The 17,280-nt window shown below is 37.4% G+C and overlaps 1 protein-coding gene across 2 annotated transcripts; it reads left to right on the top strand.

Moving 5' to 3' along the window:
- The first annotated feature begins 1,215 nt into the window (after positions 1–1,215).
- setdb1b (SET domain bifurcated histone lysine methyltransferase 1b) lies at positions 1,216–16,871 on the top strand. 2 transcript variants are annotated; one of them, XM_089117630.1, is made up of 22 exons: positions 1,216–1,412; positions 2,684–2,910; positions 4,041–4,204; positions 4,277–4,320; positions 5,059–5,353; positions 5,480–5,681; positions 5,767–5,840; positions 6,006–6,196; positions 6,378–6,507; positions 7,452–7,590; positions 7,671–7,802; positions 8,747–9,035; positions 10,186–10,538; positions 11,269–11,385; positions 11,483–11,652; positions 11,765–12,007; positions 12,621–12,782; positions 14,393–14,565; positions 14,721–14,808; positions 15,084–15,340; positions 15,492–15,580; positions 16,229–16,871. In XM_089117630.1, exons 2-22 carry the CDS (start codon positions 2,687–2,689, stop codon positions 16,344–16,346), a joined length of 3,654 nt encoding a protein of 1,217 aa, XP_088973756.1. In that variant the 5' UTR covers positions 1,216–1,412; positions 2,684–2,686; the 3' UTR covers positions 16,347–16,871. The 2 variants fall into 2 exon arrangements, with proteins under 2 accessions (XP_088973756.1, XP_039535459.1); XM_039679525.2 differs by having other exon boundaries at positions 1,216–1,426.
- Positions 16,872–17,280: the final 409 nt, after the last annotated feature.

Here is a 17,280-nt window from a genome sequence, read left to right as displayed (position 1 = left end):
TCCCATGGATTTTAAATTTGTACATGATTTGTTGTTACATCTGTTAAATCTTTGTTTTATATATTTGTTATATCTCAGTGTATGTTTGCATTCCATTTATTAAAATAATGTTTACTTATTAGAAATATTCTTAAATTGTAGGCATTCAAATAATTCAGTGTCACCTATCTGCAGTCAAACTGTTAGTTTTGCTGCACGCACCAATTGAAGATTCGCTTTACTATGGAGGTATTGTCATGTCTAATTAATTAATGATGCCATCAGAATGCAACCAAAGCACATGATAGCAATAAGTAGATGGCTATATGTAATTGTAAATCATCCAAAATGTTGATCAATTATTTTATTTCTAAAGCTCGTTTAAAAACAACACAAGTTGACCAAAGTGCTTTACAGACCCAACCAAAACATGCACAAACATAACACATTACAGGTGTTACTAGCCTAACAATTTTGTAAATGGTGATCAACAACCAAATATTGATCATGTTACTGCCTTTTGCCTTGGCACTGGCATACAGTAACTTCAAAATAAGGGACAAAAGTCAAGTTTGAACTCAAGTAAATTTTTTTAATGTAGCCTAGCTAATTATCTTTACATCTAACTGGTTAATTTCCACCTATAGCCTAATTAGTTCAATGGTTGATTTCCATTGCATGTTACATTTACACTTAGGCAAGCCAATGATTAATATTTTTAAACATTATAAGATGCTGCAATAATAATAGCTAATAAATAACTTTTAGGCAACTGATGTGGTTATTTTAAACTTTTTTTTTCCTACGTAGATTCATCCTTTTAAGTGTAACAGGACAATTCGAAGTCCACCTTTAACATACAATGTTACAGTTTTAATGTGACCTTCATGGCAAAAAGAATTGATAAAAATAAAAAAGTCAACAATGAATGTGTTGTTTTAGAATAACACATGCACACAGTTATTCAGTAGGGCTCTGGCGGCCACTTCTTTTTGTTTGGAAAAACATTGTTTCGTATTTATTAATACTGTTTCGGTGTGCACAGTATTATTAATAAATTATTTTCACAGATGTTTCGGTTGCACTGTTTTTGCTTTGTAGTCCTTTAGTGTAGTCCACTAGTGCGGACATTTTTCACAGCGTGTTTCATTGTAGGGGGCGTGCTCTGGATTTTTCTCTCATACAATTGATCACTTCAACTGCCACTCACACGTCACGCAAAAGCCGATTGGTCAGCTTGCACGATCATCATCAGCTAAACACATTCGTAGGGATTTTTGTTGTGCAGTGCTCGATGACCGTGGAATTTGTCAAAATTAAAAAATACCGAAATGTCTGCGGTATAAGAAAACGCTTCAAACACACCACGCTTTGTGTGCCGTTCATTTAAAACACGAGAAAAGGATACATTCACAAAAGTACTGGAATCAAAGGCACGTTAGGGGAGGTAAGTTAACGTTAAGCTAACTCAGTTAGCATCACTACAATTCAATGAATCTATCTTGACTCTGATATTTCACTTTTACTGATCTTTTTGTAAATGTTCACATGCTGGTGATTTGAGAAAGCCAAGATACTATGGATTTTTTGTGCTTTTTATCAGAAATGGTCTGCTTAGCCTTCTTATTCTTGTGTTGCGCGCCGTTTAGAGGTCTTGACTTGCAGGATTATTGTCGTGGTTGAAGTAACGTAACGTTACATACTGGCTGGCCATTTCTGGCTTTCTCCTTTTTGAATGAAGATCAGTTAATATTTCAGATGTCCAGACACGTTGTGTTTATATATTCTTAATAGGGTAACGTTAATTCAATGTTTACAGACATTTCATGCGAAAATATATTTGCTGCAGTTCTAAACTATAACGATAAGTTAATTCATTACAGCCATGGGAAAGTAACGTTAGAAGACTGGTGCTAAATTTATTCTGAAAAGGTGGCACTGAAATGCTTCTTAAAAGGACCATTACCTGTCCTTATAAAACAGCTGTATACTTTAATACAAGGGGCTGAAGTGGGTCAGAGTAACGTTAGTCATAATGTTGTCTGGCTTTAGGTCTGAATCCAGTCTTAAAATTTGTGAACTATAGAATTGTTGGCAAGACTTTACGATGAGGTCTTATTAGTTAATGCAATAGCTATCAATTGGAAATTGCTTACAGTATTTATTAATCTTTGTTAACGTTTCTTAAGAAAAAATAACTGTTCATCATCCTTTATATGTTCATATTATCTCAGATCCTTTAAATAACATTGACAGATGCAACTTGGTTGTTGAAAAACATGACTTGAAATGTTGTTGAGGAGAAATGCACTGATATTCTTTCCATAGTTAAATGGTCACGTCACCCACAAATGAAAAATAAATTCTCATTATTTAATCACCCTCATGTTGTTCCAAACCCATAAGACTTTCATTCATCTTCGAAACACAAATTAATATATCTTAAAATAAATCGATTTCTGTCTACGCAACTACTATTTTGTTGCTTCAAAGAGATTGCAAAACTAATCCATTGACTGTCAATGATGGACAGGAATCTGAAGAAAAATGTAATTAAAAATATTATAATTTTATTTCTGAAGATAAATAAAAGTTACGTGTTTTGAATGACATGAGCGTGATTAAATGATGACAGAGTTTTTATTTTGCTTCATGATTTATGCTGTGATAGTCTATTACAACATTTTTTGCCTGTTTTCCTTAGGATATGGAGGTGGATGCCAGTTTGAGCTCAGAGATGGAGTTGGATCCTGAGTTGGAGGAGGAGTTAGGGGTGTCTTTGGACGAGCTGCGCAAGTGGATCGAGGAGCAGGTGGATGGCAGTGAAGCCGTGCGGCAGAGGAAAAATCAGCTGGAGCAGCTGCAGGAATGGGTTGAGAAGAGGGAGAAGGAGGTCTCTGAAATGGACACTCTTTGCTCTAATGCCTCAGAGTAAGTATAAAGTGTGTGAGAGTTTATGCACTGAGATCAACACAGTATTTGTTTTCTCGACAATGGGACTGTCAAACAGCTAAACTGTTTTGTTTTATAAATTTTCTGGAACGCCTGGTTTAGAAAATAGCATTCATAAGACAGAACTGACGACAAACTGTCCCAGATAGTCATCCAGAACCAAACAGTTGTTTAGCACCATTGACTTCCATCGTTTTTTGTTTTTCTTTGTTTCTATTATGGACGTCAATGGTGCCAAACAACTGTTTGGTTCCAATCGTTCTTTAAAATTTCTTCCTTTGTGTTCAGCAGAAGAAAGAAACTCTTATTGGTTTGCAACAACTTGAGGGTGAGTAAAGGATGACAGAATTTTAATTTTTGGGTGGAGTATCCCTTTTTTGATATTTGATGAGGGATCCAAATTTGATGGCCAGGATAGCCCAGATTAAAACAGCACTTGCCAGACTGAAGCCAATATGGAAAAGGACATCACCCTTAAATTAAAGCTCAGACTTATGCATGCTCTGGTTAAATCCATCTACCTGTATGCATGTCAATCGTTGACACGAGAAGAAAATTCAGGCCTTGGAAATGCAAGGCTTTTGAAAAATTCTGGGCATAAGCTACAAAGAACATATGAACAACAAGGAAGTACTCAACACCATTAGGCACAGCATGCTGGGCCCAATGAAGAATTCATATGAACAGTCAAAAGAAATGGTATGGACATGTCACCAGATTCTCAGGGCTGGACAAAACCATTCTCCATTCAACCATTCTTGAAGGAACAAGAAAAAGTGGATAGACAATATCAAAGAATGGACCACTGGTTTATGGGAAAAAAGAAAAGAAAGAATCTCAACAATGAGACTTTAGTCAAACAGCCAAACTGTTTCTTAAAAGTTTCTCGAGAAATATACAGTACTTCAACACAAATTCGCATTTATATATTAATAATATATACAAATTCTTCTCAGTAACGTTGGCAGAAATATCATGTGGTAAACAACTTCAGCAAATGATACACTGATCAAAAAAACTGCACAAGTTCAGCAGGTGTTTCCACTCCCATCAATTGCTGTGGGTCTCTTTTTGAGTGTAATCCAGTGCTTAAATCTTTGTTTTTACAGGTCTGTGGTTCAGTGTGAAGCTCTAGTGAAGGACGTGTACAGTAAGATGGGTCTAGTGTATCGTGAGAGCAGTTCGGAGGATGAGGGTGTAGGTGGGGCAAATACTTCTGAGGTCATTGAGATTGACGACGATGATGATGATGATGTCATTGCTGTAGGATGTGGTAAGTTAAATGTTTTTTATTTTTTTATTTAATTGATAAATTGTACAGTAACAAGTGTGTTTTGCTCCACAGTGGTTCCTCCCAAGAAGGTTGTAACTCCAGCCAAGGACCCAGCAGTAAGACAGATGTTTAATTTGACAAACCGCTCTAAAGGCGCTGTCACATTTATCATTTTCAGTGAATCAGGAATTTTCTGTTTGGGTGTAAATTCAAGTTGGTCATGCAAATTCGCCACGTTGACCAACGGAAAACTGCTTGGTTTGAAAGTGACTTGTGTCTGAGCTGTGCTATAGGCTTATTTCACGCAGCTGCCATTATGAAATCGAAAGTGAGGCTCCGGTGGAAAGAACTCCGGAAGTAAAGATAAACAACAATGCCTTGCACTACAAACCTGAAGATGCTGCCGCGATTTACACTATTGGATGTAAATATCCAATATAGGATATGTATATAATCTGTTCCTGCTGCTTTTTTAATGTTCTGAATTTATATATATATATATATATATATATATATATATATATATTTAACATAATTTAATTTATAAATCAATTTCACTGTATATACTGTAGTCTTAAGTATGAAAGAAATGTATGTACATTTTAGAATAACTAATTTCTACATTAAACACAACAATACGCGATCACATTCACAACTCTCCTATGATTAAAGGCAACACTTCCGATTTTCCTCCCACTGGAGCGATTTCAAAATGGCGGCAGCTTGAAATCAGCGTATTGACACCCCATTTTTTTTCTTGCAAAATCTGCTGAAATTGTGACTGCACCTTAATGCTAAACTATTATTTGTCAGGTGCTTTAGTTGATGTTTACTTTCCTGGATTATATTTATAGTTGAAGGAGGCTTCAGCTGCCCTTCAAAGAACATCTCAGCAGGTGCAGAACCTGGCCCAGACGGTCAACAGAACAGCCCCATCGGGTTTAACCCCTTCTGCTAAAGCCCCCTCCACACAAACCCATGGTGCTCTGGCTGTTCCAGCTGTGTTTATGTCTTCAGGCCCAAGGAATGCGCCCACTCAACCGAACCCTAATATTAAACAGGATAACATCAAGCTCGACATGACACTTTTGGGTAAAAAACGAACCAAGACGTGGCATCGGGGAACACTTGTTGCCATCAAACAAGTGGGTAAGTGTATGCGGTTTTATTAAATTATTGAGTAGTACTGTACATTTCACTACTGCTGTGTGTTTTCAGTAGGCTAAAATTGAATCTCAATGCTTAATCCATTCTTTTGATATCAATTGTTCACAGGAAACAATTTTAAGTACAAGGTGAAGTTTGAAAATAAAGGGAAGAGTCTTCTCTCTGGTAACCATGTGGCATTTGACTACCACCCAACACTGGAAAGACTGTTTGTTGGTGCCCGTGTTGTTGCCAGGTACAAGGATGGCAATCAAGTCTGGCTCTATGCAGGCGTTGTTGCTGAGATGCCCAACAGTAAGAACCGTATGAGGTAAGATGAACAGAAGATTTTTGGATTGTTGGATACAAGACATTGCATGTGGTCAACCTAATATGCTGACTGAATGTTGTTGCAGGTTCCTGATCTTTTTTGATGATGGTTATGCCTCATATGTGGGCCTTCCTGAGCTCTATCCCATCTGTAGACCTTGTAAGCAACGATTTTCTTTTTTTCAATTTCCTTTTCTTTAAGTAATGTCAAACACATGTTATTTATTGAATCTATTTGTAAAATACAAATGAAGAATAATAATTGCATAAAATAATTTGTTATAATGAATCATTCTCATTTCTCTCTCTCTCGACCTGGATTTAGTGAAAAAGACGTGGGAGGATATTGAGGATGCATCATGCAAAGATTTCATTGAGGAGTATATCACATCATATCCCAACAGGCCCATGGTGTTGCTGAAGCCAGGGCAAATTATTAAGACGGAATGGGAGGGGACATGGTGGAAAAGCCGTGTGGAAGAAGTGGATGGCAGCCTTGTCAAAATGCTTTTCCTGGTCAGTTTGGCAACATGAACAGCTAGTGTGTTACAGTTAAAGATAAATAGTTATAGAAAAAAAAAAAACATTTGTTGCTAGATCTCTTTGAATGTCCTTTATGTTCAATTATGTTCATGTGAAAAGTTGCTGTATGTTAAATGACATTTGAACATGAAAAAGATTGTTTTCAATGTTGCAGGATGATAAGCGGAGTGAGTGGATTTATCGTGGCTCTACACGACTAGAACCGATGTTTAATCTGAAAATGAACACCGCTAACAGTCAAGAGAAGAAAATGGCTGGTCAACAAAGACAGCGGCCTAATATGGGTGACTGATTTCTTTCTGTTTGTCCACATTTGTTCCTCTTTTACATTTTAAGGGAGACTTAAGGTGCTATCACAACAAGAACGATAACTATATTAGTGACCATAACATAGGTCACTTATTATAAGCATGCACTGCTGTGATGTTGCTTGCCACTTTAAATCCTCAAACCCATAAAAGCAGAATGGATTCTGATTTTCTCTCAATTATTTTTTTATCATCCATCAGTTGGAAAAAAAAATCATTCTGAAAGTGATTCCAACTAAATTATTGTTCCATTAACATAGTTGTGGTAAGGACTAAATTTAGAATGATTTATTAAACTAGGCCTATATATTTTTCATTATGCACTGAACAAAATTATAAATGCAACACTTTTGTGTTTGCCCCCATTTTTCATGAGCTGAACTAAAATATCTAAGACTTTTTCTATGAACACTAAAGGCCTATTTCTCTCAAATATTGTTCACAAATCAGTCTAAATCTTGTGTTAGTGCAAATTAGTGCCTGTCTGCCTGGAGGAAAAAAATACAATTTAGACATGCTCACATTTTAGAGAATGTAGTTTATTTTTTCGTTTATTATATATAACGAATATATATTTCCCAAAATTAATCAGAATGTTATTTTTATTACTTGACCTGCCCGATCTGTGGATGTAACCGTGCCACCCTAGGCCTTTTGTGTACATAGAAAATGTATTAAATCTTTGAGTTCAGCTAATGAAAAATGGGGGCAAAAAAGTGTTGCGTTTATAATTTTGTTCAGTGTAGTTATCATCCTTGGTGTGAACTATTTATGCTTCCATTTTGATCTTTAATAATTTAATTTAGATTAGTTAATTTTATGCTTAAACAGTTCTTATTACATCTTAAGTATTAACTGGTCTGTTCCTACTCTGCACTCATTTTCCAGTTCACCTCTTACTAAAAACTATGTATTTTTAGGAGCATTAAGGACAAAGGGTCCTGTAGTGCAGTATACTAGTGGTGACAACAGTACTTCTGGTACCAGTCGGCCTATAGCCCCGCAGCTCCCACCACCTCGGCCACTGCCGACCGGACCCCCACAGCCTTCCCGCACAGAGTGAGTGCTTCAGGAGCTTCTATTCTTTCATAATACTGCCAAGTGTTAAACCATGTTTATTTTTTTCTCTTCCATTTCAGGAGTCCCAGTTTAAAGAGTCAAATGGCTAAGAAGAGCACTGGTCCAGTTGCAATGCAGCCTCGTCAGGGCGTGACCCCTGACCTCCAGCCCAAAACACTAATTGGCACTGTTCAGCAACACAATACCTCCAGGTTTGCGTGATAACCCAGACACTGGGTACTTCAACACTGTCTATGCCACATTTCCTTTTTTGCCTCTTTGTCAACATTTCCGTGAGGTATTCAGTATTTCCACTTGGATTTTTTTCCAACTGTGGTGGGAGGCCCATTCCCACATCCCATGCGCCGAATGATGCACTTGAAGCAACTTTAATCACATTGTGCAGCGCTTTGCATTTAAAAGTTCAAAGCACAAAGCAAAGAGAAGAGATTTAATCATTTACAAAAACATTCACATTTATTCATTTAGCTGACGGTTTTATGCAAAGCAACTTACAATTGCTATATATGTCAGAAGTCGCACGCCTCTGGAGCAACTAGGGGTTAAGTTTGCTCAGGGACACATTGGTGTCTCACAGTGGATTCAAACCTGGGTCTCTCACACCAAAGGCATGTGTCTTATCCACTGCGCCATCACCACCCCAATCTATCTGTGATTAGTGTATTCTATCTATGCAACAGTTTATTCAGCCTGTTCTTTTAACAGTTTTAAATTTCAGTTACAGTGCGGACGAAGAACAGCGTTCTCTACTCCAGTACTGTAATCTAACTGACACCAGGGAGAAAGGAATATGATTTAGAAAGAGCATTAAACTCCAGCAAGATATACAATGTTTTTTTTTATGCCTTTAGTGGGGCTTAACAATAACACAATTGTATGCACAATATCGGACCTCATTGAGAAGCTGCAGCCGTGGCGGGATGATTTTTGGTTTGGCGGCCCACCATGGCAGAATGAATGTAGATGAAATACTGGTATTTTTGTCTTCAGTGGCCTGATCAGGTGTAAAATACAGTCCAAAGGTTTTGTAATCCAATCACTCAAATCAAATTCAGAGTTATACAGAAATATATTGAGTAATTATAATATAAGTATGCAAGCACTATGTACCAACATCTTGTTTTCTTACTTGCAGGCTCTTTCTTCTGCAGTCTGGACCTGTACATACGTTAACGCCAATCACATCAACAACTCATAATTTACAGACAACCGTGTCGACCTACACAAGTGAGCGTATTCCTCAGGAGCCGTCGTATCAGGCCCCAAATGACCGACTCTTCTACCTTACACACAACTGCAGTCCAGACTGTCTAAAGCGCATCCGGCCCACTCATCACAACTTGCACCGAGGACGCAACCCGCTTCTTACCCCATTGCTCTATGAATTCCGGCGCATGACAGGCCGTAGACGACTTAACCGCAAGGTTTGTATTAGTGCTCCCACTATTTTAATTTTCTAACGACTAACCTTTCGACTAATTTTTCGATTAGTCGACTAATCTAAACGACTAATATATTTAAAAATAAACATTGTTTGTCATTTTTTTGTGTCCATATAAGGCTATACCATATTAGTTAGTCCTAATCATGTCCAAAACACATATGTATTCATTACTTAAATTATCTCTTTGTTATGCCTTAAATTAATACATTATTAGCTTACTGTACATTTTTTTTAATGTACGTTTTTGAAATGCATAACTGATAACATCACTCTAAAATGTATAGTAGATGCAATGCATGCATTTTCTGTAAAGCTGCTTTGAAACTATGTATTGTGAAAGCACTATACAAATAAATTGGAATTGAATTGAAAGAGTCTGGACGCTTAGCTCTGACTTATAATGAATCGCGCTGAAAGCAGGCAGGCACACAGCTATGCAGCTCGCGTTTACACTTGCGTGCATGGTGGGCCCGTGCCACGGTTCACGTGAGTGAAAGCAACACGGACTCGGGTGTGCATTTTAGCGGATTATGATGTATTTTAATAAAACGCATGTAAGGGATTATAGTGTTGATTTACCTTGGATACGAGTGAGATTCAGTCGTCAGTGTATTTGCGCATAGCGCATGGAATCAGGGCAACAAATTTGGGGCGGGGGAAGGAAAAGGATAGGATCTTAACCAGCAGGGAAAGCACAGACTGGTGTGGAGAGGTGAATTGCATTGAGCCGTTTGAGACGGGAGACCAAAAATAAATAGGCGGTCAATTTCAAAACGACACGTCGGCTAAAAAGATTGCCGTCGGCTAATTTGCATGGTCGATTGCGTCGACTAATCGCAGCAGCACTAGTTTGTATGTCTTATCGGTTATATTTTGTGTTCGAAATCCAGTCATTTCAACAGAAATCGGCGCGAACAAGGACAAAATATTCCCCCACATAGATTTCATATCAGGTTTAAGGTACTCATGCATATTCACCATGTTGACCAACATCTGTGTAAATTATGGTATTTGCATCACTACTACAGACTAGTGGTAAACTGAAAAGTGTTTTCCCATGGTTGGTGGAAATATCTAAGAGCATGATGATCAATATTAATTTTTATTAACCATCTTCCTCTCTTGCTCAGATGTCGTTCCACGTCATCTACAAGTCCCCCTGTGGCTTGAGTCTGAGGAATATGGCAGAGATCCAGCGCTACCTCTTCCAGACACACTGTGACTTCATCTTCTTGGAGATGTTCTGTCTGGATCCATATGTGTTGGTTGACCGCCGATTCCAACCGCAGAGGCCGTTCTACTTCATCCGGGACATCACAGGTGGCCGCGAAGACATTCCCTTGTCCTGTGTGAATGAGATCGACAGCACATCTGCACCTAGTGTGGCCTACAGTAAAGAGAGAATCCCAGCAGATGGAGTCTATATTAACACCAGCTCAGACTTCCTGGTGGGCTGTGACTGCACTGATGGCTGCAGAGACAAGTTAGTATTATTGATTAACTTTCAACAAAAGAAGTAAAAAATAGTTTAGAACAAAACCTCTTTACAATAGTTTGTCATAATGTTTTAAAGTATTATATTTTCTAAGAAGTAATTAATTCAGCATGATGGGAAATACACCCCTTCTATTTCCTAAATGCATGTTATTGATCTTTTTGTGATAAATTTATCATTGCATTAGTTCCTATTTTAATTTTATTTGTAATAGAAAAATCTCATAACTCAACTTTCAGGTAGACTTGTTTCTGTTGATGTATGCTGGATATTTCTAATCATTTAACCCTTAAACGCAACCATGGGCCTTTATCGATCTGACATTATTCATTACCCTCTCCCTCATTCATTTTTTTTTTTAAGTTAGACATTGCCCTTCTTAGTATTTCTCAATCCATTTATTACAAGCAATAAAACAAGAAAAAATAAATAAAAGTCTAGTTCAATTTTTGTATAAAGAAAAGAAAAGAAAAACTTGCAGAACCTCATGACTGTCAAGGTCAATAAGTTTACAAAACATCAGATAATTTGACCTTTTTATCACAGGACAATATTAGTTCAGGCTCTAAAGTGTCAAGGGGTGAACTTTTACATAATGAATGGTTAGTTTTTTACTTGATGGTTACACCACATTACATTTTTACAGTCCTAAAATGTAAACTTTTTCTTAAATGAATACAAAGACCTGATTTTGTTCTGTACCTTTGCTTGTTTGTAGATCCAAGTGTTCGTGTCACCAACTGACTCTACAGGCTACAGGATGTACTCCAGGTGGACAGATCAACCCCAACGCTGGGTATCATCACAAGAGACTGGAAGAATGTCTCCCCACAGGGTCAGTGATTCTTAACCAACCCTCATGTTGATTTCACCTTACTATCTTCTAGCTCCTTTTAATTGTAATGCCTCTCTTTTTCCTTTATCTTTCTCAGAATCTATGAATGTAATAAGCGGTGTCGCTGTAATGCCCAGATGTGTACTAATCGTCTGGTTCAGCACGGTTTGCAGGTCCGTCTGCAGCTCTTTAAGACCCAGAATAAGGGCTGGGGCATTCGTTGCCTTGATGACATTGCCAAGGGCTCCTTTGTTTGTATCTATGCAGGTAACACACTTGGACTTCAGTTTATTTAAAAGAACATCACTCCAGTGTTTAGTCTTGCCTAAGCTTTTCCCTCTTAGTGTTTTACATTAATATTTGTTTCTTACTCTTTCAGGTAAAATCCTGACTGATGACTTTGCCGATAAAGAAGGTTTGGAAATGGGCGATGAATACTTTGCCAATCTAGATCACATTGAGAGTGTGGAGAACTTTAAAGAAGGTTACGAGAGTGAGGCTCATTGCTCCGACAGCGAGGGCAGCGGGGTGGACATGAGCAGGGTTAAACTACCTGCTTCCTCCCAACACGGTAAATCCACCACCAAGATGGAGGAGCGTAACAGCAGCACTACCGGCAAAAGTGAGAGACCTATGCACACATCTGACTCTTCTACTTGTTCTACTATTCCACTACTACTTGTATATGTGTTATTGGGGGAAAAGTAACGACACCAACCAAGTCCGACTCAGTAATTGGGTGTCAAAATTGTGAATCCTACTATGGTAAAGGTGAAGCTCAAACAAAGTATTTGCACCCAAAAGTATTTAGCCATATTGATGGATAGTCTTCATTGCATTAAAAGCAAAAAGGTGGCCTTTGATAACTTCACTGTTCTGAGACACCTTTAGACTAAACGTATTTAACAAACTGGCCTCTGTAGGTGGTTTAGTGTGTCAGTTCTTCAAGCTCACGCAGGTCTCCTAGCAGGTGTAGTTCATCACATTATCTATGACCATGTTCAATTCACGTTTTTTTTTTTTTTTTTTTGCATTAAATTATTGCTTTTTATATGCTGTATATATATAAATGAAATTTGGTTTCCTTTAGTTAAATGCTACTCATAGCATGCTAGTATCATACCTTTTTATTATTTATTTTTTTATTTATTTGTGTTGTTTAAGTTTGTTATAATGTAGATCGAGCAGGTGTTAAAATATGTATATAATGTTCTTGTTTTTCGCCTACTTACTAGGCCAAGACGATTCATCTGAAGACAGCGACGATGACAAAGATGAAGACTCTAATGATGAAAGCGACAGTTCAGATGACACATTTGTAAAAGACACATATTACACCACCAGCTCAGTGTGGAGGAGCTACACCACCCGCAGACAAGCCAAGGGAATGAAGGAAGGTGAGGATGCACAAGTTTTTTATTAGATCTGTCCTCTCCTCAAACTGAGACAGAAGGCAGGTCACTAGAGGGCAGACTTGGGTAGAAGGTGTGTGTTCTAAACACTAGTTTACGCGGTTGCCTAAAGAGACGTGGCTGCACGTGAGGCTGTAGTATAAGTGTCCTAACCCACATAGATGGAAAAATGTGGAAAAGATCAAAAGTCTAGCTACGTTTCACCATACTCGATGCCAGCAGTGCATGAACGCCATCTTCATCTTTACAGCCAACACAGACTCGGGGCCTGTTTACACGAGAAAGCTCGCGGGTGAAAACGTAAAAATATTTTATCGGTGAAAAAAAGTGAAACCACCCTCCAGAGTGGAAATCTTAAAAACGCTCCACCGCCGTGTTCCCGTGTAAACGGTAAAAACGCAAAAGTCTGCTTGACAGTGAAGGTTGTACGCAGGCGCGTGGACTTGGTGTTGTTGTAGTATGCACTCCTAGCCGCCTGGAGTGCATACTACATTGAATTTCACACACTTTTGCGTCACCATTTGCACGCGGATTTCCCACATAAAACGCTCGTCTAAACGCAGAACGCTTGCGTTTTCTCTTCAGAATCGTTTCCGTGCAGACATAGCCTCAGAAAACACTAGTTTATTAATAAACAATTAAAATTTATCCTTGCTATTTTTTCACAACACATTTATAATCATTAGGCTACTTTTGTAATTGCTTTGCGGCAAGCTTTGTGTGCTGAGCGCGAGGCATATATTCCGCTCCCAGTAGTCTATATTTCATTCAATTCACATTTATTTGTATAGCATTTTTCACAATACATATAGTTTCAAAACAGCTTTACAAAAAACATGTCTGAATTGCAATTTAGAGTGATCTGTTATCAGAGGTGGTGACAGTGTTTATGTAATGCATTTCAGTAACATTTAAGAAACAACAACCTCATGTTGTTAAATGATTAGGATACATAGAACACTTTAGCATTGGTGCTTTTTACAGATTTAGAATATGAAAAAAATATTTTTTCAGTTTGTTTACTGTTTTTACAATGTTTTTTTTTTATTTTTTTTAGTTAATGTAATGTTGTTAAAACTGATTTTATTTTCATAAAATTGGTATCTCAAAAAGTATCGTTTAGGAACCGGTATTGAAGTCAAGGTATCGATATCAAGAACATTTTTACGATACTGAGCCCTATATAGTTTTCATGTGAAATGTCTTGAACAGTTACTACTACTAATAATATTTATTATTGCTTGCTGATTTTCATATCATTATTTTATATATTAAATTATAAAAATAAATCCTGTATTTTGTTTTTGTGGTAAAATGTGTCTATAAAATGTGTAATATATAATCCAATACAGTTAATTGTTGTGGTGAAATTTCTAATATGTATTATTCTTATATGTAATATTTATTATTAGTTTATTATAATTGTTATTACCATATGTTAAATTATGAATGTGTCTTGAACATTTAATAATAATAATTATTATTAACTGTTGAGGACACATTCACCATAGTATATTTTTCTATTAATATATTATACAAATATGTTGGTTTTATTGAATATTTCACTTTTCCACCATTCTCTGTCTTTGCTGTAGAGAGTCAGGACAGTAAGGATGGGCTGAGTGTTTCTGCAGGCGAGGAGAGGAAGCCCCCTCCCATGCCGGAGGAGACCGGGAAGAGTAAAGTAGCATCTTGGCTCACCAATCAATCCTCCACTTCTGCGAATCCGAGTGTCAAGGTGGAGGGAGCGGTTAAGACGGAGAAGAAGGTGAGTGCAGTTTTTCATGCAGTCTGTGTCCAATTTTACTTGAAATGAAATGTCTCGTTTCTGTCTCTTTGTTGCTATTTGTCTGTTTCACTCGGATGCTCTCTCTCTCCCTCCCTCCCACCTCTTATTATAATCTCTATCTGTCTTTTGTTTAGGATGTGATGACCCTCTCTGACAGTGATGATGTGCAAACGATCAGCTCAGGATCAGATGACAACAAGGAGAGAGAGAAAAAGACTCAGGGTGAGATGGAAGAAATGGCAAATTGCTTGTTCTCATGCATGGACTTCCTTATATCAGTGTAACCATTGCCGACCTTCAGTTAGCTGACTGAATCCGCATGTTCTAGTGGTGGATGAGCAGAAACATCTTTATTATGAGATTAGATGCTCATCTTGTTGTGCAGGTGTGCTGTGAAACCTGAATTAGCTCAAACAGAAGGTCAGATAGTCTTACATTCATTAAGTCCCTGTAACAAGCCATTATATAGAACATTGTTCGATCTCTCTGTCTCTCAGCGGTGGTGAAGAGGCAGGTGGCGGTGAAGTCCACTCGTGGCATTGCTTTGAAGTCCCACGGTATGATGGTGAAAACGGGGGGAGGGGGTGCAGGAGGAGGTGGGTCAGGCCCAACTCGTGGGTCAGGCCCGTCTCATGGACTGGGAGGTGGCGGGGGTGAAGGTGGCCATAGAAACACCCGCCTGTTCTTTGACGGGGAGGAATCCTGTTATATCATCGATGCCAAACTGGAAGGCAACCTCGGACGCTACCTCAATGTGAGTACAATTCCAGATACAGACCTCTATTTGACATTTGAATTTATTCATTGGAATCAAAAGTCTAAGGATTCATTACTTGATTTTAAAGTCGATGATAGTTCTCAGCTGCTGTGTATATATCCTCTCTTCTGCTGTCTTTGTCCCACAGCATAGCTGCAGCCCTAATCTGTTCGTCCAGAACGTGTTTGTGGACACTCATGATCTACGCTTCCCCTGGGTGGCCTTCTTTGCTAGCAAGTGAGCATGACATCACAGTGTTTTTTGTGCATTTAAATTAGGATACATTTATTGTATATGTTATCAGCTGAAATTTGTTTTTATCGATATAGACGGATATTGGATTTTTAATTGTACAGCTCATTTTCTTTATTTTCACATTTTTATTACTGTTGTCGCCATCTGATGCATACTTAAAGTTACTCTTTAAAAACACTAATAATTTAAATGCACATCTCAATGAATATCTATTTTTATTACTGTACATTATAGTGTTGTGATGCCTAAAATTAATCATTTTTAATGCTAAATGCGAATTGAAGTTATGCAGAATTTTAAAACAGGCCATCTGTGTTATCAGACATAACACCTTTTTTTCTTGCTTTTATATCTTTTACATACTGTATATGTGCAGTTTTTCGTCATCGAAAACTATTGATGTTAATATTCTAAGTAGTTGGATTCATTAGTTTTAGTTGAGTAGTTTCTTAATTTTACAGATCATTTTAATATGTACACCATATAAGATTGGTGCAAGACATTTTTTTTCTTTCTAATTAGGTGTTTACATGAAGGTTTTCTGCTTTAGCTATTAGTTGAAAGATTAACAGATTATTTGGCCACATGTAAACATAATTTTCTTTTTTATTAACCTGTGTGTTTCTTCAGGCGAATCCGAGCAGGGACGGAGCTGACATGGGATTATAATTATGAAGTTGGCAGTGTAGAGGGCAAGGAGCTTCTGTGCTGCTGTGGATCTACAGAATGCAGAGGACGACTGCTGTAATGCTCACACACGGACTAAAGGTGCCTCCTATCTTAGACGTACCAGTGAACACGTACTTGGAGCTCCTGGAAGTTGTATTTGTCCAGTAAGGTCTGTGCTACTCCTAAGAACTTAGCAGACACTAAACAAAGATAAATTTGTTCAGGAACTTACTGAAGTAATTAAAAAAGTGTATGTACTCATGCGTCCAACTGTCCTGCTTCTCAGAGTTTCACCTTAAACCCCAAAAGGGCCCATGACAACTATCACTATGGTTTATGCAATCCTTACAGCAAACAGTCATTTCTTTTTTACATACATATGTCAATCTCTAATGTTTTGCTTAGTCAATCTTTTGCTCTTCTTTTATATATGTAGTTTTGATAATGAAGATCTAAGTTCTTTTCTTTTTTTTCTTTAACTCATGGATTTGTGATTGTCATTGTATGCTACTGTGTAAATTTGCTTTTGTTGGTCAAGTTTATAAAAACAGACAAAATTGTTCTTTTGTCGCAATTTGAATTAAAGTTCTCCAAAGATCAAAAATGTCGTCTTGTGTTGTGATGCTTGGTTCTCACATGGCTAAAAATAATACTTATTGTGAGTTCATGAAAAATTTTGTTGAGTCACAAACAGCCAGCAGTTAACTGACCACATTTCAAATGAATCAGAATAGCTCTGTGAATCGTATTTATACTTGTTAGCTTATATGAAAAAAAAAAGAGACAGAAAAATAATATCTATAAGCAACAACATTTGTCTTGGACGTCTTAAGTAAAACTAAAGCTTAGAGTAAAAACATGGCATTTGGGGTAAAAGGCATTGGTTCTAAAGGCGCAGTAATTAACATGATAATAAATGTGTGTGGTAAAAGGTGACCTTGACATCTCTTACATTTGTAAGATTTTAAAATCTTTTATGATTTATTTTCACACAAAATCTGTTGCTTCATCAA

Source organism: Pimephales promelas, chromosome 12 (assembly GCF_988280905.1).
Source record: "Pimephales promelas chromosome 12, fPimPro1.hap1.1, whole genome shotgun sequence".
Taxonomy (NCBI): Eukaryota; Metazoa; Chordata; class Actinopteri; order Cypriniformes; family Leuciscidae; genus Pimephales; species Pimephales promelas.
The sequence above is the reverse complement of the archived record's forward strand: the minus strand, read 5'-3'. Positions and strand labels throughout refer to the sequence as shown.